The 21643-nt window shown below is 40.4% G+C and overlaps 1 protein-coding gene across 5 annotated transcripts in view; it reads right to left on the reverse strand.

Annotated features, from left to right (window-relative positions):
- CTNND2 (catenin delta 2) overlaps window positions 1-21643 on the reverse strand; it is an 892725-nt gene that overhangs the window by 331132 nt on the left and 539950 nt on the right. For all 5 annotated transcript variants that reach the window (XM_078066561.1, XM_078066564.1, XM_078066562.1 and 2 more), the window contains 2 exons: window positions 21154-21348; window positions 9247-9502 (listed from right to left, as the gene is read on the reverse strand). In XM_078066561.1, coding sequence (XP_077922687.1) covers window positions 9247-9502; window positions 21154-21348 — 451 coding nt within the window. The remainder of the gene's footprint in view (window positions 1-9246; window positions 9503-21153; window positions 21349-21643) is intronic.

Consider the following 21643-nt stretch of genomic DNA (forward strand, 5'->3'; position numbering starts at 1 on the left):
ACCAGACAGCCCTGGCCAACCATGTTTCCCACAGCTCTGACTCCATCCTTGGGGGTCCCGATGACAGGGGTGGGGGGCAGAGGTCCGGGGGGTGGGCTGGGGGCTTCAGCAAGGAGGCAGCCTTTCTGAGGCAGATGACAAAGGGCCCTTCCCCACATGAGGAAATATTCCAACGACGTTAGAGTCTTAACACATTTCATCTTACAACTTTACGAGGAAGGTACTTTTATTATTTCTGTTTTACGTACACGGATGCTGAGGGCAGAGCAGACAAGCATCACTCCCAGAATCGCCATTTGTCGCGAACCCCTTTCCCTGTGTGGGCTGCCCTTCACCCAGACCTCCTCCACTATCCTGTTTGGGGTGAGAGTCCACACTGCAAGGCTGCACAAGATCATCCATAGGGCTAAGAGGGGAGAACATTTGAATTTCTGTTTTTTTAAAATTTATATTCAATTAGCCAACATAGAGTACATCATTAGTTTCAGGGGTAGAGTTCAATAATTCATCAGTTGCGTATAACACCCCATGCTCATCACATCCCGTGCCCCTCTTAATGTCCATCACCCAGTTATCCCATCCCCCCCACCCCCCTCCCCTCCAGCAACCCTCAGTTTCTTTCCTAGAGTTAAGAATCTCTCATGAATTTCTACTCATTTATTTAACCAAACAAAATAAAATGAAGAGCTATCATATTTACTCTAGAGATTGGTCCTCTCACTGGATCTACAGTTCAGATGATGGTGTGTGTTTTGTTGGAAGCTACACCGTGTCAGGGCTGACGGTGACACCCCTGCTTATTCCAACACCTTACCCAGGGCCCCTTGCTGCTGTTGGGGTGTGTTGGCCCATGTGAAGTTTTGGATTATATTATCTGGCTTGAAACTAACTAACTCTCACAACATGAACAAGTGGTAGCACTAATAATTCAAGCATGCCCAAAGTCAAGAAAATAGCTAAGCTCACCCATCCATCTATACCTGGAGTGGTGAACACCAGCCACCATCTGAGCCCATAACAACAGAGATAATATGCTTAGACCTTACACATCCAACCATATCGCTCTTCCTGAAGAAAATGTCTTTGTGATTAAAACTATAAACCAACCTAAAAACTTTTGTTTTAACATAGCCTATCTTAAGTTCTATCTTTAGTGTACAACTCTTTTGTTGTAAATAGTATAAATGTATACTAAAGCATGTGTAGTTGGCTGAAGAGTGTCCCCCCAGAATCCATGTCTATTCGGAGGCTCAGAATGGGACTTCATCTGAGAATGGGGTTTTTGGCAGATATAATTAAGATGAGGCCACACTGGATAGGTGTGGACCCTAAATACAATGACTGGTGTCCTTATAGGAAACAGAGAGGAGGCTGGGAGAGAGAGAAGACCTTGTGTGAGGACTGGGGTGGAGACTGGAGGGCTGCTGCCACAATCCATGGGACAGCCAGGGCCACAAGATGCTGGACTGTCCCATGGGGCCTGGAGGCCCATGCCAACAACCTTGGTTTTGGACTTCTGGCCTCCAGAACCGTGAGAGAATGGATTTTGTTGGTGCAAGCCACTCAGTTTGTGATAATTTGTTAAGGCAGCCACAGGAAATTCATACACCATATTTACACTTTATAAGGAACAAATCCACCTATGGGGTACAAGCTAATATTCTATTCTGATTGGGTGGGTGGATGGGAATCTCAGAGACAGCTTCCCGCTGGAGACCCCAAACCCCAACCCATCAGGCTTGAGAGCTTCAAATGGGCCCTGCCCCTCCATCACCAGCCCCCTTTCCTTTCCAACTGTTTTCTCTGTCTCAAAACTTCCTGCCACATTTATGTAAATTTCACCTCTTGCCCAAGGTTTGTGCCAAACACTCAGTTTCTCCAACATGCTTCTTTAATTGTGTCTGTCTTATTTACCTAGGGCATTGCAGTCATTTCTGGGTACACCTTTCTCTCTCATGTAACTTTGAAAGCTCCTTAAAAAATGAAGCTGTTTTCATGCCGTCACCACACCTACAGAGCTTATCCTAGAATATTCCACTGGAAAGTCGCCTAGAACACAGGTGCTTTCAGATGGACCCGGAGGGAGGAGTCCAAGGAATGAGGGCTACAAGGTTCTGCCCTTGGGCCAGCTTTAGCCACGTCTAGATAAAAATTTGCTGAGGACATACATGTATGTCTTCCATATTTCCAAGGGCCATGGAGTGGTGTGTTACACAGTAATTACACTGGGTAACAAAATTGGGACCCAGAGATTTCTGAAGTATCGAATAAAGGAATCGCCCAATAAGAAGTGAAAGTAAAGCCCCTCACTTAAGTTAAAAAGAAAATTAAAAAGTCAAGGTAAGGATAATTAATTCATAGCTTTGCAGAAAACTCACATGTAAAAAGACTGCATTTTATTTCATTGTAAAGTTAATACTGGTATCAATATTCATAGTAGTTATAAACACAGGATTCCAATTTGGACAGATATGGATTCAATTTCTAGCTCTCTGAGCCTTAGTTCCCCCATATGTAAAATGGGCACTATAAAGATTCATGTCATAGGGATTTAGGGAGAATTAAATTAAATATTGAGTATTTAAAAAGTTTAATGCTGTTTTATGGTTAATTAATCTTCAATAAAGCAGGAAAGAATATGCAATGGGAAAAAGACAGTCTCTTCAACAAATGGTGTTAGGAAAACTGGACAGCAACATGCAGAAGAATGAAACTGGACCACTTTCTTTCACCATACACAAAAATAAATTCAAAAAAGATTAAAGACCTAGATGTGAGACCTAAAACCATAAATATCCTAGAAGAGAACACAGGCAGGAACTTCTTTGGCATTGGCCATAGCAACTTCTTTCTAGCTATGTCTCCTGAGACAAGAGAAACAAAAGCAAAAGTAAACTATTGGAACTACATCAAAATAAAAAGCTTTTGCACAGCAAAGGAAAATGAGCAACAAAACCTACAGAATGGGAGAAGATATTTGCAAGTGACATATCCGATAAAGGGTTAGTATCCAAAATATGTAAAGAACTTATAAAACTCAAACCCCAAAAAACAAACACTCCAATTTTAAAATGGGCAGAAGACATGAACAGACATTTCTTCAAAGAAGATATTCATATGGTCAACAGACACATGAAAAGATGCTAAACATCACTGACCATCAAGGAAGTGCAAATCAAAACTACAATGAGATATCACTTCTCACCAGTCAGAATGGCTAAAATCAACAACACAAGAAATAATAGGTGTTGATGAGGATGTGGAGAAAGGGGAACCCTCCTACACTGTTGGTGGGAATGCAAACTGGTGCAGCCACTCTAGAAAACAGTATGGAAGTTCCTCAAAAAGTTAAAAATAGAGCTACCCAACGATCCAGTAATTGCACTACTAAGTATTTACTCAAAGAAAACAAAAATACTGACTCAAAAAAGGATACATGCACCCTGATGTTTATAGCAGCATTATCTACAATAGCAAAATTATGGAAGCAGCCCAAGTGTCCATCGATTGATGAATGGATAAAAAAGATGTGATACATATATATGTACGTACACACACACACACACACACACGAATATTACTCAGGCAGAAAAGATGAAATCCTGCCATTTGCAAGAACATGGACGGAGCTAGACAGTATTATGCTAAGCAAAAAAAATCAGTCAGAGGGGCGCCTGGGTGGCTCAGTCGTTAAGCGTCTGCCTTCGGCTCAGGTCATGATCCCGGGGTCCTGGGATCGAGCCCCGCATCGGGTTCCCTGCTCTGCAGGAAGCCTGCTTCTCCCTCTCCCACTCCCCCTGCTTGTGTTCCCTCCCTCGCTGTGTCTCTCTCTGTCAAATAAATAAATAAAATCTTAAAAAAAAATAAAAAAAAATCAGTCAGAGAAAGACAAATAGCACATTTCACTCATATGTGTAACTCAAGAAACAAAAGAAATGAGCAAAGGGAAAAAAGAAAGAGAAAGAGGCAAACCAAGAAACAGATTCTTAACTACACAGAACAAACAGACGGTGACCAGAAGGGAGGTGGGTGGGGGGATAAGGAAACAGGTGATGGGGATGAAGGAGGGCACCTGCCGTGATGAGCACGGGGTGACGTATGGAAGGGCTGAATCACTGTACTGTACACCTGAAACCAATAGTACACTGCCTGTTAACTAACTGGAATTCAAATAAAAACTTCAATAAAATAAAATATTCAAAAAATGTTTAATGCTGTGTATAACATATATGACTTAATTATTTTTAATATCGTTACCATCGTCACTGTCACCAACATCATTCTCATCTCACAAGAAAACGTACTAGGAGCCTAGGCTGCCCCAAGGGAACACTCGCTCTCTTCCTGCACTTCTGGGGATGCCGGAGACGACTAGCCACTGCACGGCTCCCAGAGGAGGCCCCGGAAATGACTGTGCAGGGAAGGGATGCAGCTAGCACAGGGACGGTGGGCCTGGGCACTGCGGAGGGCCTGGAACTGGCCTTAAGGGGTGTCCTTGGGAAAGGGGGGGGCATACTGTCATGTGATTTCAAAGGTCAGGAACAAGATCAGGGCATGAGCTTAGAAGAGGTGCAGATTTTATAACAATATAAATTAATTTACAAGGCTTGAATTACTCAAAGAATTAATAAGATGCTTTCAAGAGATGGTGAGTGGCCTGTGGCTAGAGGCATTCAAGCCAATCGTTGGGCTTGCCTTTAGCCTCACTGAATAAATGGCTTCCAAGTGCTCTTTACACTCTGATGGTCTTTAAATTGTGAATGCTCTATTTTCCCCCAGTTAAATAAATGATTATTGAGCATGTGGAGTGGAAACCAAGCTCCCCAGAGATTCCACCATTCAAGAGAACTGGACAATGAAAAATACCATGTAACTCTTTTACTATAAACACGTCAGCCATGTTACTTAAGTTACATAATAATGCTTTGAACTTTAATAAAGATTTTAAAAATATTTTTCAAATCTTCACCTTTTATAAAGCATTGTTGTGGTATATTTTGTTTCCTGAGTATTCGTTCACTGTATGCCGTATGTTTGGTTTTATAGTGGGCAAAAAAGAGACAGTATTTGGAAAACATTCTTAACCTAGGTTCACCCACTGGTAAGATATTTGTAAGCAGCATTACTTAATTATATTTACTAATACAACATCCAGTAGTAAAATAACTTTAGTAATATCTTAAAATAGCAGATAAAATACAGGAGAAATGCAACCAGGTAATTCCTTAGAAAATGCATATTTTTATATAACTTTTCAAATATTGTGACTTGAAACAAAACAACTCTATGGACTACAAATCTGATGGAACCAAAGGAATGGCAGTTGAAATCTGGGCCCCAACTCAGCATTAAAGATGTGCCGCTATATTTATTTCTGTTGTGTTGAATAGCAAAAAGAAGACAGAGTTTAAACTTAAACCATGTTTATAATAAGTTGGATTCTTTTAGCGTGTTGGCAAAATTGCTGGAGACAGTGTACATCAGGAATTACAATATCTTGAAAAGGTATTAATCAAACATGACGAAAAGACACTATTCCTGTTGCAATCTACAACCTACATTAAGTTCTGTTGGTAAATGTCTAAGCCATAACTTTCCTTTCACAGACAAGAACATTTATAGTACTTTCATTTTTATTTTTTTGAAGATTTTATGTATTTATTTATTTACTTAGAGCGTGTGTGCAAGGAGGAGGAGGGGCAGAGGGAGACAGCGAGAGAGAGAGAATCCCAAATAGATTCTGCGCTGAACGCAGAACTCGATGCAGGGCTCGATCCCAGGCCCCGAGATCATGACCTGAGCCGAAATCAAGAGTCAGATGCTCAACTGACTGAGCCACCCAGGTGCCCCTTAGAGTACTTTTCATACACCCAGGTATACAGGTCTTGCTTTATATTTTTCTAGTTATTTCATCAGTCAGGTTCAAAATAAGGATGCTAAGACTTATCACTCCCAACATCACTGAAACCTTTCATATAATTTGATGTTAAGATTTATATTTAACCTAGATGTCTAAAAACAATAGTATATAAAACGCAGTATTTGGTGTAGCACTGAAAATATATTAGCTGTGTCAACAATCCTTAAGAGGTTCACATTTTATGGAAGATAACATGCAATTAAAAAATAAAAACTTCTTGGCAAATGTGCAAAATTTATATATATATGTATATGTATGTAAATTGCCTCAATGGTTGCTGACTTTAAAAAGGAAATTAGATTTTATCATCTCTCTGTATAAAAAGGTTTCTGTGCATTCTTTCTTAGAGGACATCATGGGGGCAGCCTAAAAGCAAAAAGACCAGTTTTGCCACCGTATATGACTGAGTCAAGCAAGCCAGAAAAATCCAAGCCTTTGCAGCCAATTTTTTGCACCTTGTGGCTTAGAGGAACTTGAAGTCTCTGGTTTCAAGTCTAATGACTGAATTGAGGCTATCCTGATCTCTCAAATTCTTCTGTTAAAATACACTACTTTCTGGAAAACTTCTCATGGAGTAATACCAAAACTCTCCCATAGAGAAAACACACTGGTCTGCAGTAAGATGCATAAGGCAGGTGTTAGCAAAGAAAGCCAAAGAAATAAAAAGTAAGACAAAGACCACATATCCCATAAGCAATTAGCAGAGCGAGGAGACCGATTTAGGCAATTTGTATCATTTCCTTCATCATTCCAAACTCCTACACACAAACACCCATAACTATCATTCACTCACCTTCTGAAAAAATATCATAGAAGATGGGATTCTATTCCTTCGTTTTCCTTTTTGTTTTTTATTAAAAAAAAAATGTTCATGCCAATACATGCTGCTGTGTCCTAAGAGTATGGATTCTAGCCCATGTAGCCACCTGCCAGCAACGTGATCTTCAATGCCATTGATCACTCTAATTCCCCATCTATTTAAGGCACTAAACCCATCAGTTTCCCTCCTCAAAGGAGAATTACATCAAAGATTTAGTAAAAGTGCTTTGAGAATTATAATGTGCTATAAACATATGTTGGGAACAGTAGAGGCTTAGATGGTCTGGTATTTAATGATAAATAAAACTTCAACAAATTCTCTTTAAAAACTGAAGCTTGAAAGAAGTGTAAAGACTGAAAAAGTGTAAATCATAAGCCATAATACCAAAATAAACAAGTTTGAACCCCACAGGTTAAACCCATTAGTTCTGGTAATAGTCACCTGCTAGCAATCAAAATTCATTATTCAAAGGAAGACGCAAAAATCTTGTCATAAAAGAAGCATTAGATTTTGGACTTGAATTTTAGATTTGAAATGTCTGTCCATTCAACCTGAACACGCTGGCATATTCCTTTATTTTAAGAGAACTCTTAGGGCATTATTGTATTTTAAACTCCATCCATTCTGCATGATGCTAGATCATTAGTTCCTTTTGTGTTAATTAAGTCACAACAATACAGTTCTACTTCTAGATACGGTTCCATATTTTTGGTATTTCTGGGCTTAGGATGGTGGTATGATTTTTTTTCAGATTTAACACATATTTAAGGCTAATGAGTAGCATTCCTGAAATTAACAGTGAATTTGTAATTCATATAGTGCAATGACTTGCATATACATTTCACACATACAAAATATTAGTAGCCAATGTTCTCTTATTTATGATAACATTTCTTACTAGCGTTACCCTGTTTTGTTTGATAGTGGGCATGCAGTAAATATAAGTGATATAATCCATAACTTAAAAAGGTAAGAGAGCTATGACAACTCACTAAAAGAAGAAAAAAGGCTATAAAAATGACAGTAATATGAAATGGAAAGGCTATGCCATTTAATAAAATAAAATGCATTTAATATACAGTACAAAATAAAGAGGCTAAGCTGTGGCTTGAAAAACAAATAAATTTGGCTTCTTACTAAGCCAAATTCCCCTAATATGAAAATGTAAAACCTTTCCATCAGAGATAAAACGTTTATCCTCATTTAAATATACAATGTTAAATAAAGCAATGCTAATTCCATCATGTATTTCTCTATTTAGCGTTTCCTGAGTTTACCATTCCACTATTTCTATGTTTTCAGGAGCACGTCGAGAAAAATTACTTAAAAATAGAGTGCTGAGGTGTTATCTGAAGAACATTCTATCCACATAAGCTGAAAGTACTCAGGGATTTGGGGCAGATTTCAGGCCCTTTGAAACTGAAAACCTGGATAGCAGACACTGCACGATGTAAATGTAGGTATACTTCTTATTTCTAGGTGTTAACAGTGAGCATTTGTTACAATTTATTTTTAAAATAATGGAGGTTCCACCAAATATAATATTTAACATGGACCCTCCAAGCCATTTTGAATAGTGCTAAAGTAGCTATCTCAAAAAATACCATAAAATGGTCCCATTCGGCCTTTTATGTTGGTAAGAGTGATTTCTCCTCACAAAAGAATCTATGAAGCCCCTCAATACAGTACATAGGCACTTGTGTGTTCTATCAGAGAAAACTCCTTGAGCCAAATTTTAAGCATACTACCAGAGCCAAGTGACATGTGCTGCTATAAAGAAATACCAAAAATCTGACATATCTATAATATTCACAGATGCAGATATATATCTATGGGACTCTATCAGCATAAATCAAATGGCTATGAATAAAACATCATTTAACCAATTCTAACTTCAGAAGCAGAGCGCCACTAAATTTCTCACCACTGCTGGAAAAAAGAAAACAAAGAGAAACACAGCTCGGTGAGAAGAATTTCTTTGACACATATGCCCAAGTTTTTATCAACACCCAAACTACTTCAACCTAATGTTTACTTTCAGACACAGAAAAATAAAGGTAATTGGATTTTCTAAATTTTCAACTTGTGGTATAACCTGGAAGACGTACCACTTTACACTCTGATACGGAGAAACAAGCATGCACGGTGACAGAGCACAGTCCTACTGAGACAAGAAAGCACCTAGACCGTGACATCTGAAGTCAAGTGACGTAATCCCCAAATCCTCCATTTCCATCGTCCAAAAGAGAGCTGCACCCGATCCTAGCAAAGAGCTGACTTCTCAGGCACCTGCCGAACCACAGAAGATACTGGAGGGCCATGATCAGTGCCCATACTCCAAACCAAACCAAAGATTATAAAACCCAATGTGAAGTCAGCCCTTTAATGCTCGGCAGTGACACGGATTCAACAATGTGACATCAATGGAAAAAAACGCTGTAACAGTGCCTGGCTGGAAAAGCTCTTTAGGCATCGAGGTCGGGAAAAGAAAAGGTTTTGTACCCACCTGGGATCTTTCTGAATGCTATCGATGGACGGGGATCTGGCCAAGGTGCCTTCGGGCGGGAGGGCAGGGCCGGATTTGCTGTACGGAGACTCGACGGAGGGACAATACTGCAGCTGTCGGTAGGGGTCGGCGTAACTGGAGGCTGGGCCAGCGGCATAGCTGGCCCTCTGGAAGGTGGCGGCGGCAGCGTTCTGCGGACCATGCTGGCTCCCGGTGCGCTGCAAGGGGATGGAGTCGACACCGGGGGAAGATGGGGCTACGACAGGAAAGTAGGGACAAAATAAAAAATTGAGGACCTGCTCACAGAAACGGTTAACCAGGTCTAGGCAGGGGGGAGAATTACACACATAAGAAAAAAAAAGGGGGGGGGGTTGTAAGAATAAAAAAATCATCTGTCATATTTGAACCAATACATTCAATGTTATCCAGTATCATGAGAATTAGCACACTAGTTCAGAAAGAAGCCTTTCAGCCACAGGGGAAACGCATCTGTTGTGTGTTGCGTGCTGTTTACCATTTTGTTAGTCTCACGTGTAAACTCCATGTAAAACCCAAACCCAGAGGATCCCTAGGGAATCTTTTATGAGGGATCATGGAGAGTTGGTTCTTTATTGTTCATGGGGAGAAAATTCAGGCAGTGTTCATTCAGGTGATGTGATATTAATTTCATTAAGAGTGTAAAACAAACTTAGTAACGTGGTTAATTCTCCCGAACGAAAGGAACAAAACCACACGCGTGGGGGTGGAGGGGGAGAGAGAGAGAGGCGGGGCTCCTATTTCCACAGTTAGTCCTGGGGCATTAAACACAGGATTGCTTGCGCTGCTGGAAAGCAACTCCCCAAAGATTTTCATAGGCCTCTTCTTCAACCAAAGCTGTCAGAGTAACACATTCGGTGAAGGGTAGGCATGTGGGAGAAGGTGAAGACCAGTCCAACTGCAACACAGACAAGCTAATGAGGCGACTTGCCTTTTCCGGAAGTATCTGAATCTTTTCAAAATGTCTACATTGTTTTGAGAAGATTTTGTGTACCAGTTACTAAAGTCAGTTTGACTAGTTCCAAACTGAATTTCAATTCTGTTTGCTGCATGGATTCTTTTCACATGGCATTCTTTTTATCTGGTTCTCAAAAATATTTGACATCTAAGGTTTAATGAACATATACAATGGAAAGAGCATTTTTCATGTTAACAGAATGTGACCAGTTATTAATTGCTGCAATAATTGTGAGCCATGACCAACCCTAGACAGTACGATGACTTTCTGGCATTGCATGCAGATCAGAATAGATCCGAAATACAGCCCGTGTCTGGATGCGGCCATTTACACCATGGGAGTTCTGTTATGGAATAAGGTTTCAATTATAAATCAAACCCCTCAACTTCGACTTCCTGAATGCTTACTATTAGTGGATGACAGGAGAGCTTATATTGTCCTCTCTCACATTAGGGGACATATGCCAAATCAAACACACAAAAAATTATGTCACTTTGAGCAAACAATTTTTAAAAGAAATTAAGGAAATTTTGTCAAATGACAATAAGGTTGTAAAGTGAACTGAGGAAAACATTCTCAGGCTGAGAACTGAGTTTTAAATAAGGGTTCAAGGCTTCTCATTTCCAATGAACTGTAATACTTAACCTTACAATAATCCAAATTAGGAGAAGAGCTACTGTCGCAAGGTGAAGAGTAGAAGAATATTCAAGAAAAACTTCCTAAGCAAAAATTGTACGTATATGCTGAGGAGCAGTCTTTGAAATGATGAGGGTTGTCCTGATGGATTAGATTTCAAAATGATCTGATTAGACTAAGAACATTAAGTTTGGAAAGAGAAAATGTGTCTTACATCATTTTGCAATTTCTAGAAGAGTTATATTTTCTCCAAAATATTACAAACACGTGTAATTAAAACTCACGTCTTAAAAATGTATGGACGACGTACTTTATATTACGGTGACAGGGGTTGAAAATTTAGGCCAGGCATAACCTTGCTTTTGGAAGAACAAATGCACAGAGGCAAACAAAATTTCATTTTCTAGAAGAGTTGTGACAAGCTAGGCAGCAAATCCAGGGCAAAAGGGGAAAACTAAATACACCTGACATTTTCCACATAAAGGCATTTTTTTCCTTCGGGAAAGTAGTATCTACGTTTAAGCTTGCTGAAAATGGTTCCTAATATCAGAAAAGAAATCCTTTTCTACACGAAAGTGTTGATCATGAATACAGTAAGTACCGTGATTAACAGGAAAAGAGGACAACGTAGCAGAGATCAGGAAATAATATCAAAATCTTAGGGAAAAAAATACTTGTTAAACAAATAGTATAGGGAAGGTGAACAACCTGAGTAGCCATGGCGAAAAACTCTCAAGAGACCTTAAGTGGAAAGAGAATATCATGAGAGTTGTTGAACAAAGACACTCCCAGCCGCGAAGACTCTAAGGACACTGGATTCAAAGGGGAAAGCAGGGTGTGCAACACAGTTTCTCAAGCAGAAACAGGAAGGCAACATCTCAGTACAGGAGGAGAAAGAAAAGGCGGAGGTGAGTTTATGAATAGAGGTAGGCTCCTCTGTGTGCTTCCCTTTGGCCCGTTTGGGGTCAAGGTCATGGAATGCATTCAGGGCTTGGCTTCTGCAGTTGGAGTACTGGGTTCACATCCAGGTCTCTGGGCAATTCTTGGGATCAGATGAGTGAATTACTGAGCTTTGTAAGCTCCAGCTTCCTGACTGGGGCACGAAGAGAACAAAATGGCCTCATGGGATCACTATTTGCTTTAAAGACATGAGAAGCATTAAACATCTCATACGGAGAAACTGCTGAACAAAGGAGCTATTGCTATTTTTACCATTAACAATGCTGAAATCAACTAACATTAGAAAAAGAGACTGTCCACGCTGTACTGGGGTGAAGACCCCTGCCCCTGGGTATCAGAGTTTAGAGCTCCTGCAAGGGCTTTTTTTCCTCCACAGCCCTGTATGAGAGTGAACATGTCATTCGCACCTCACAGTGAGGGGGGAAACTGAGGCAGGGAAAGATTATGTAACTTGCCTGAGTTTGCCTGGTATGTAATTAGAGAAGGGATTCAAGCCCTTGTACCCTGCTTCCAGAGTGTATACTTTTAAAAAAACCACCACTGTGGGGCGCCTGGGTGGCTCAGTCATTAAGCGTCTGCCTTCGGCTCAGGTCATGATCCCAGAGTCCTAGGATCGAGCCCCGCATCGGGTTCCCTGCTCCGCGGCAAGTCTGCTTCTCCCTCTCCCACTCCCCCACTTGTGTTCCCTCTCTCACTGTGTCTCTCTCTGTCAAATAAATAAATAAAATCTTAAAAAAAAACCCAAAAAACCACCACTGTAAACTGAACCAAGATTTAAAACTTCAAAATGCATATTAATGAACTACTTACATGGTAAGAATATTTAGGAGAGGCTTAAAATTAAGGGAAATGTCTACTAAAGACACAGAAGATATGTGGGTTTATAACAGGAATTAACATGAATATTATATTGAAAAAATTGTTAAAAATTGGTGTTAATTTATACCATTTCTCATTAAATTGAATTTACTGGGATATGCAGAAAAATATTGAGAAAAATTCTTTACACAGAAAAATCTAACTTTGTTCATTTCTAGAAAAATCAAAGAACACGGATACCTATAGTTATCCTAATTTTAAAGTGTTTTGAATTTTAGTTTAATCACTGATATCACTATATTAACAAAAAAGAGGGTGGACGATGAAATCTAAGATGGATGAACAACTTCCAAAAAGATCTTATTAGAAAATCATAATCGCATTTATGGCACTTGATAAATGGCCTTTCAGAAGTATCATTCCTGAATCCAGCGCTTAAACTTTTAAGTCATTCTAAGTAGGATACCTGAGGAGAATTTCAAAATATAAAATTAGAATTCAAATTGGTCCTGTCAAATTGAGAAAAAAAAAAAAAAGGAACAAGACTGATCAGTGAATGAAAACGTAAAACAGCAATACAAATGGGGAGAAAATTACCCTATATTCAAGTGCAGGTCATGGGATCGTCTTGAAAATGCCCTGGGTGTTATACTTAACTAATGAGTAACTGTGCATCAAAGACTAATTACGTACTATACAGTGTCTAACTGAACATAATAAATAAATAAATAAGGTTTTAAAATCTTGTTAAAAAATAAATAAAATTATATAAAATTCCTAAAGATTTAATATGTCCTAGTATGTCACCACAAAAAATTCTAATTATTAAAATATTAAAATGTTGTGTGTCATAAAAAATAACCCAATTTCCTTGTCAACTGCATTATAATGAACTATTATCAGATATTAACTATGCCCAATTTTGAGTCTTGTCATTTACAGTTACTGCTCTGATGCTCTTGAGGAATGTGTTTCAGCTTCAAGGAAAGTCATGGAAAGAACTTTTGACAAATAAAGGTTTCTGATATCCTTAAGATCATGAAACTAAACTGGATAAGGATTTCTGGAACTAATGGGAAAACTGCATTCAAACAGAACAAAAATTAGTAACATGGGACCAAATAAATTCAGAAAGATGATTATAGTTTTTATGACTCTTGTTTAAAACATTGCTGGTTCTCTAATGTTTGCTCTTCCAGATTTAAGAAAACTTTTTCTCTCAAGATATCTATGATTTACAGAAATATGATAAAATATTCCTTTGTAAACAACAACAAAAGAGAAAACGTGTGAGAATCTAAACAGATCTCAGACTAGCCATCAGTAAAATAACAAGGCAATGCCTTATATTTTTTAAGTGTGGCACAGGAAAATGACTTAACATTATACATTAAATTCTCCCATTGTGCCCTCCATGTGGCTCATGCAAACCATGGCTGCCCATCAGTATGGATAAGCGGATACTGGCCACATTATTAAAGACTTCCCTTTAACAGGATGTCTCCTGAACTTCTATCTGGTTACACATTTTCTCTTAGAGCTCAGCTGACCACATCACCCATGTTACAGGATGGCTCTATTCCACGGAATCTTCCCATGGAAAACTGAGGTGGAAGGTGCTTCCTCAGCTCCTTAAACACCCCCCCATCTCTCCTCAGCTGCTCCGCAAACAGCCCCTTCTCCACTCAATAAGCTCTTAGAGCTCAACGAACCGTGCTGCTGGTCTCTTTGGGGAGATTCTAAAAGCAGCCTCTTCAGCAGCTGACTTGATACTTCACCTGACATCTATGCTGTTCACGAAATTATCTGTTTTCTTTAGAGCTACACAAATAAAGGTCTACTGTACAAAGGGCGGGGGAGATGTTTTATGTGTTGTATTTGCTTGAAAGAGGGGAAGAGGGATCCTTTTTAATAAATCAGGCATTCTACTTTGATGACGATGGATGGTTACATCCATTCTTTATTGACAATCAAAAAAAGAGAAGAGAATAAAATATAAGAATCTGGCACATGAAGAAACTTGAGGGGGGGTATAAGATAGGGTTCAACCAAAAAGAAAAAACACTTATTTTTGTTTTTGTATTACTTATCTTTGCTTTTCTGTATATTTGTATATACAGAAATATGAAAACATAAATTACATTTATACCTGTTATATAAATACAAAATAAGCACACAATAAGCTAATTAAGTAATACTTCCTCTGCAAGCTCAGAAAGTAAAGATGGCTTAGGTGACAACAAGTCCAAGAACTTGGCCATGAACTCTCTTAAAGAGAGTTGGACTCTGTTATTTTAGGAATGAGGCACCTTTGGCACTCAATCCACTATATTCCCAGCAGTATTATTATCTAGAATTGAATTGCAAAGATCTTCCAATTTTCTGCACTCTGCACAGGCTGATCCATGCTAAACTCAGTGGGAAAATATGCCAGGGTAAATTTAACGTAATCTTTTTGTTTTCATTTTAATTCCAGTATAGTTCACATACAGTGTTACATGGGTTTCAGGTGTACAGTATAGTGATTCAACACTTCTATATGTTACTCAGAGCTCATTATTAACATAATCATTTAACTTCATCTATTATTACCTTTGTGGGGAGAGGAACTGCAGGATTTTTAGTAGTAACAGAATCATTATTATTGGTTCGGATGTTGATGTTTCTGGATTTTGCCGATGAACGGTTCCTACTGGCAGACCTGCTGTCCTCCCTCAGCTCAGTTCAATTACACTTTTTATTTACACCGCTTTAGGTGACTTGACACAAGGAAGCATCTGGAAGCTCTTCTCAGTTTTAAGATGATACTTATCATTGGGTTCATTAAAAATTTCCAACTGGGTAATAATGTGCCCCTGACTTTCTAGACTTAAAAAAGTTAAAAAACAAAACAAAACAAGAGGTTATGGAAGATCTAATTTGACTTGCTCTAATGGGAAGCAATCATTTTTACAGTTTGAAGTAACAGCATTTAAGAAGTAATAAATGCTAATATTCCACGTTTTTGTGGACTCAAATGATGATTTTAATTGAAAATGTTATTTATATGTTATTGAATAATAGTAGTAAAATTTTATGAATATGAAGGTTCTATGAAATGCCTCTATAACCTTATTAAGCACTGGCTAGTACTGCAGAGAATTCAGTTTTTTAAAAATACTTTCTCCACATGGGCAAATATTTTCATCACTTTTTTTCCTTTTTCTGTTGCAGTATTTGTCAACCTCAAAGATATTTAGCAGATTTTCTCCTTGCAACCTACCTTTGATAATTCATTCTTTCTTACAAGCTGACACGTTCATCACAGAAAGCTTGTGTTCTCCACTCACTTAAAAACCCATTTATCCCAAAGTGAATTCATGTGACTATCAGTATAGCAGACACTGGCCATTTCTATTAGGTTAGAAAGATGTTTTTTTGGGGGTGGGGGGAAGTGTCAGAGTCAAGCATTTGTGTTGATCACGTGACTCCTAAGTTGACAGTTATCGGTATGTTTGAGTTTGAAATAAAAATTCGTGTTACTTAGTTTCTGCTTAATAGACTTCACCATCAGCAAACCCATGAAGATCCCATATTCCTTGTCTGGCTGTTCCTCTTATTATATAAGCTCTGGTTTTGACAAGCCTTATCCCAGATGAAAGGTATGTTTTATTTAAACAGACATCCAAGTTAAAAGTGTGCCTCTTTAAATTTTCATCACGCAAGAAAGTAAAGCTTCAGACGTTGGGTGGATGTCCCGTAAAAGCAGGTGGGGATAGTCGTGCCACCATCGGACTCACTGGCCTGCCTTTTCTGCTGGAGTTCACACAATGCCGCCTCCCTGCACACGGAGGAACACTGATGGTGGCCCCCCTCCCTCATTTTCTGGCTGCACAAGAAATGAGTGGCGGTCGTGTCTGGCAAGGGGATACTCTCCGGGGAGCCCTGGGGAGCAGACACCACTGCTGATTCAGGAAGTGACCCTTTTACCTCCTCTGAGGCTGCTAGGTCTCCAGGGCCACAGTGCTGGCTTCTCTCTCAATCCTGTCCTCGGGCATGCGGTGTTCTATTTGCCCTCTGCCTTCCTACTAAGAGCATATCTGGACCCAGGAAGGCCAATGGGCCATCCTCAGAGCCTGCTCCCTTCTGTTGGAACTGGGTGGGGGGGAAAAGGTCTGTGGTTCTTGTCTGACAAAGGCTGGGGTGCAGGAACATGAAATGTCAGTGTGTGGGAAGGGGGCAGAAGACCCTCTTCAGACCATGGTCCCTGGCCCAGCCCTGGGCGACAGAGTGCCTGCTCAGCGGAATGAAATCCTACTGATTTCCAGTGCTGAGTAGTGACCTTGTTTGTATGTCTCACCTTCCACAGCCTGGAGCAGGAGAGAGGGGAGAAGTAGGATTTTAGCACCCTGATTCCCTAACATGTACATAAATACGTGTGTATAAGTATGGTTAGGTAGCTTTTTGGTTTGAGAAAGCCTAGAGGACCTTTTGCATGCCGAAAGGATCGTGGTCCTCATCTGAGTTGATGTCTGAGATTTAAATCAGTCTTTCTAGTAAGTAACAGGGGTGAGTGGCTACTGTGGCAGCCAAGGAGACACAGAGAAGGCAGGCAGAGAGGAGAATGGATGAGGATGGTGGTAAGCTGAAGTCTGAGGGGAAAAGTCAATGAAGGCATCCCCCGACCCCCTTTGGCGGGGAAGTTTAGGAAGCTTTAACAGGTCTCAGCCTCAGTGTCTACAGCTGGGTCCTGATCGTCTCCATGCAGTCATCTCCCTGTGTATCCTTCAGCTCTAGAACAGTCTATTACTCAGGACAGCCTTCGTGGTGTTTGGGGTAAGGGAGACGCAGGGAAAGGGTCAGCAGAGGTCCAAGCAGGGCAGGGAGAGGAGAGTGGCCATAGAGCTGAGAGCAGTGCCCAGAAACCAGAGCAGGCAGGGAGCATAGCTCCAGCACTGAGTGACCAAGAGCGGATGTGGATGAAGAACACGCACCTGCCAAGCCTCTACTTCTTGCCGAATAACAGAGGAAGGTGGCCTTGGGCCAGGGTGGGGGGTGGGGGGATTACGTATGGCACAATCAGGGGTTACAGGTTATCTGGGAATGAAAAGATACTATGTGTTGTTTAGTGTTTTTATTCATACTTTGTCTTCAGCTTTATCTGGAATGTTCTAACCCTTAAGATGTTACCTTCCATTGCCAGTTAATTTTCCATATGTTCATGTCCTATTATGAAAGGAGACTGAATGTGTTTGAGGACAAGGAGTAGATAGAAGGATCTTTGGATCTGCCAGTGCATCTAGCACATGGTGAGTCTTCAACAGATACTATTTGATTGACAGGATACAAAATCCACGATGAACATGGATGGGTATTTATTTTCTTTTCAAATGATGACTTTAACAAATAGTTTCAACCAAGATGTCTGTTAAGAGCCCAGGATCCAGGGCAGGACTGCCTGTGTGTGAAGGTTTGAAGATTGGCTCCGCACAACTTGTGTGACCTTGCAAAGATGACTCAACATCTTTGTGCCTCAGTATTCTGGAAAGTGAGCATCCTATCAGTACCGCCTTTAAGGTGGGGTTCTGACAATCTGTAAATGCATTCAAAGAATTTGGAACAAAAGCCATGCTACATGCTTTCGTCTTCCTATCTCACCTGCTCGATACTATGGCACCATCTTGTAATTCCCTAATTTTTTAGGCAAGTCCTTTTGTTTTCATTCCTGAGTGTTGACTCCTTGAACAAGAGCAACTGGCCTTCAATCCCCTTGGCTTACTCTCCTTGAAGTATCATCTGGAAGTGCCTGAGGGGTCAAACTGAAGGAACTCCAGCCAGTGTCCTGTTACCCAAGGGCTGAGACATGAGACTGGTTGCTCAAACCACCTCAGCCACGGATAGGAGCCGGAAGTCAGTGGCCCTTAATACTTCAAGTCTAACAGGCCCTATAGAACCTGTCCTTTCCTCCCAAGAAACTGAGGTGTTGGCTCTGGCCCTGGAAGCCCACAACACGGGATGCGGAAAAGGACCTCCCGAATATGGGAAAGCAATCTTAGAATGTTCCTTGTTATTAATTTCTAATTCTGACTTTTACTAAATATAATTTAATAATATTGTCTAATACATACATAATTTATAAGGAAAGGATATATACCCATTTTAAAGGCATTTTCTCGAACATGTGGGTTCAGACAGAGACAGTTCCTGGGATTGCAGGGTTAGCTAAGGAAGTGTCAGGATTTGAAATAAAATAAATTAAGCATAGAAACAGGGAGTAACCTGAGCAGGTACAGGGGAGAGAGAACCTGTGGCTTCATACTTAGGGGTTGGAGAGAGGTGGTTTCTCCCCACCTGTCATCCCATGAGACCATCCATGCACATCTGGAAATTTCCATATTATTGCATAAATCAGCAGATTTCCTCAAAAGTGCCTCAAGTTCAAAAGGGCAGGCTGGGATGGGGTCTTGGACATCCGGATGTCGCAACCTCAGCAGCTCTCTGCCAGGGCAGAGAGTACTGTTACTGAGAAAACCCAGGCAAAGAGTTCTTCTTCTCTGATGCACTTAGAGAACGCTGCTGCCTTCCCTCATAGGAAGGACGAACCCCGTGTTCTTTCATTCGGCATGGCGGTCCGCTGATGGCTTAGGGCAGGGGTCGGCAAACTTTTCCAGAAAGGGCCAGAAAGTAAACACTGTCAGCTTTACCAACCATACGGTCTCTGCTACAACTACTCTTCAGCTGCTATAGCCCCGACGCAGCTAGAAATGATACGGGGACGAATGGGTGTGCCTGGATTCCAGGAACTTTATTTACAGACCCCAAAATTTGCATTTCACATAACTTCTACATATAAAATATTCTCCATCTTTTATCTATAAACCATTTAAAAATGTAATAATTATTTTTAGCTCATGAGCAGTATTCAAATAGGTGGCGAGCTGGATTTGGCCCATAGCTAGAGTTTGCAGACCCCGGGCTTAGAGAAAACACCAGTTTTGTTTTGTTTTTGTTTTAATTGGTTTTTAAAGTGTGAACATCTTCCCCTGTCTTTAACCTGACATAGAAGAATGAAGTATTTTTTTCTTAGTGTAGATAAATTTTTACAACCCCCCCAGAAGCTTATTAACAAAAGACAGTTCTAAGAGGCTACGAATACAGGACAGAGAATCAATATAACCCTTTTTGTTGTCAGTTTTTATGCAAATTACATACTGAACATCACTGAGGTTATCTTTGTCTCTTATAAGGGGTGTGTGGAAATAAAACTATCTTAGTTAGGAGTACGTGGCCAACTCGACGTTAAAATAGCCCAACCTCAGACAGGAGTGGTTTCTAGCAGGCCGGTGATGAGAGAATTCTGGCAGAAGAATAAATGGGTATTCTTTTGCGTCTGAACCAAGATACGTATTATTAACATTGGATGGCATTTATGATGTCAAAAATAAAAGAAAGCATTTTGTGCCTTTCTTCTCATGATGCAGTAAAATACTGAAATGTACATATCAATAATCAACCATAAAAGCAACTTTGCTGGCCTGGATTTCAAAACGTGTAATTTAGTATCATAATGCAGTTAACAAAATTGCTATGCTCTACTTCGTGGTAACTGGAAGTTACCATGGTCTGAAGATGCAGGGAGGCGTGTGCCAAGCTCTGGACTAGAGATTCAGTTTTCCCACGCCTGAGGCTCTGTTCGAGGGTAACATGGGTCATTTGAAGTGAGGGACAGAGCTTTGCTGTGTGCAAACCAGCAGCATCATATTTTCTAAGTTTACTTAGCAATGGGAGGCTTTATAATAAGTGTAGTTCTCAACATCTTAATTATATCAATTTTGTAGTTAGATGAATGCTCTCTAGCACATTTAATCATGACATTTGACCAGTTATTTTGCAAATGGCTACATATTCTGGAAAACACTTGCCTTCTTCGTGCAGCCTGTGGCTGTGTTCAATTAAAAATATATATTTAACCCAGGTGAGTCCTGCGGTTGATTGAATCGTATGCAACTGTCGATATTCGACCTTTAAATAATAATTTCATCTGATTCAGCCTGATAGTGTCTATGAAGTAAATTCTCAGTTTGCCCTACAAGATATGCTTCATTTTCCCCAAGCTTGCCAAATAGGTAGGCTATCATTAAAGAACACTTACCTGCATTAGGCACATGCCTTTTATGTCCTGTATAATAACAGTGCTTTGTTGGGAGTACTTATATTCATTAAATATGTGAATGATGACATACAAAAAATTAGCACTCCTTCTTTCAGTTTGCCTGTTAGACAACATAAGCTTACAACCCCCATTAAACTTCTTCCATTTAAAATATCCTCAGGTAGCTAAACGAGTCGTACTTGGTCTCTCTCATTACCATCACAGACGTTAATGATAGAAGCAGGTCATAATGCTCGTGAGCAGAGATGACACGGACACGGACGGACACACACACAGACCTTTCACGGGGCCCCGAGCACACCCCCCCACCATGGACAGGCCACCGAGGGGCGTCCTGAATACACACCTGTGCTCGTGCGGTAAGTGCCCGTGTGTGCTGGCGGCAGAGGGTCCCCCTGGCTCTGGCTGAGACTCCTCATAGGGGGCTTCTGATAGACACGGTCCTCATAGATGGGGTCGATGTGGTGCTCTGGGGACTGCAGAGCCCGCAGCTCCGGGCCCAGGTGGCCGTGCTGGCTGCTGTACGAGGCCCGGGACCCAGCTGAAAGAAATTAACAGGCGACATTGAGCCCCCATCGACATCCACACAGAACTTGCTTTATCAAAGCCATATTTGAATTTGTTTTTTTGTTTTTTTTTTGCCCAGAAATGTTGAAATCTGCAGAAAATCAAATGAATAACATGAAATGGCAGCAATATGTCGAGCTAATCGGCTTATCGGCATCACCCAGCTGCCTTGCTCGGCTCCCAGACCTGATCTCCCTATAAGGATGATAATGATTCTGAGATAAATCCACCCAGCACAGGGCCAGTGAGACATCGTTTTTCTCGGCCTA

Source organism: Halichoerus grypus, chromosome 2, assembly GCF_964656455.1.
Source record: "Halichoerus grypus chromosome 2, mHalGry1.hap1.1, whole genome shotgun sequence".
NCBI classification, from domain to species: Eukaryota; Metazoa; Chordata; class Mammalia; order Carnivora; family Phocidae; genus Halichoerus; species Halichoerus grypus.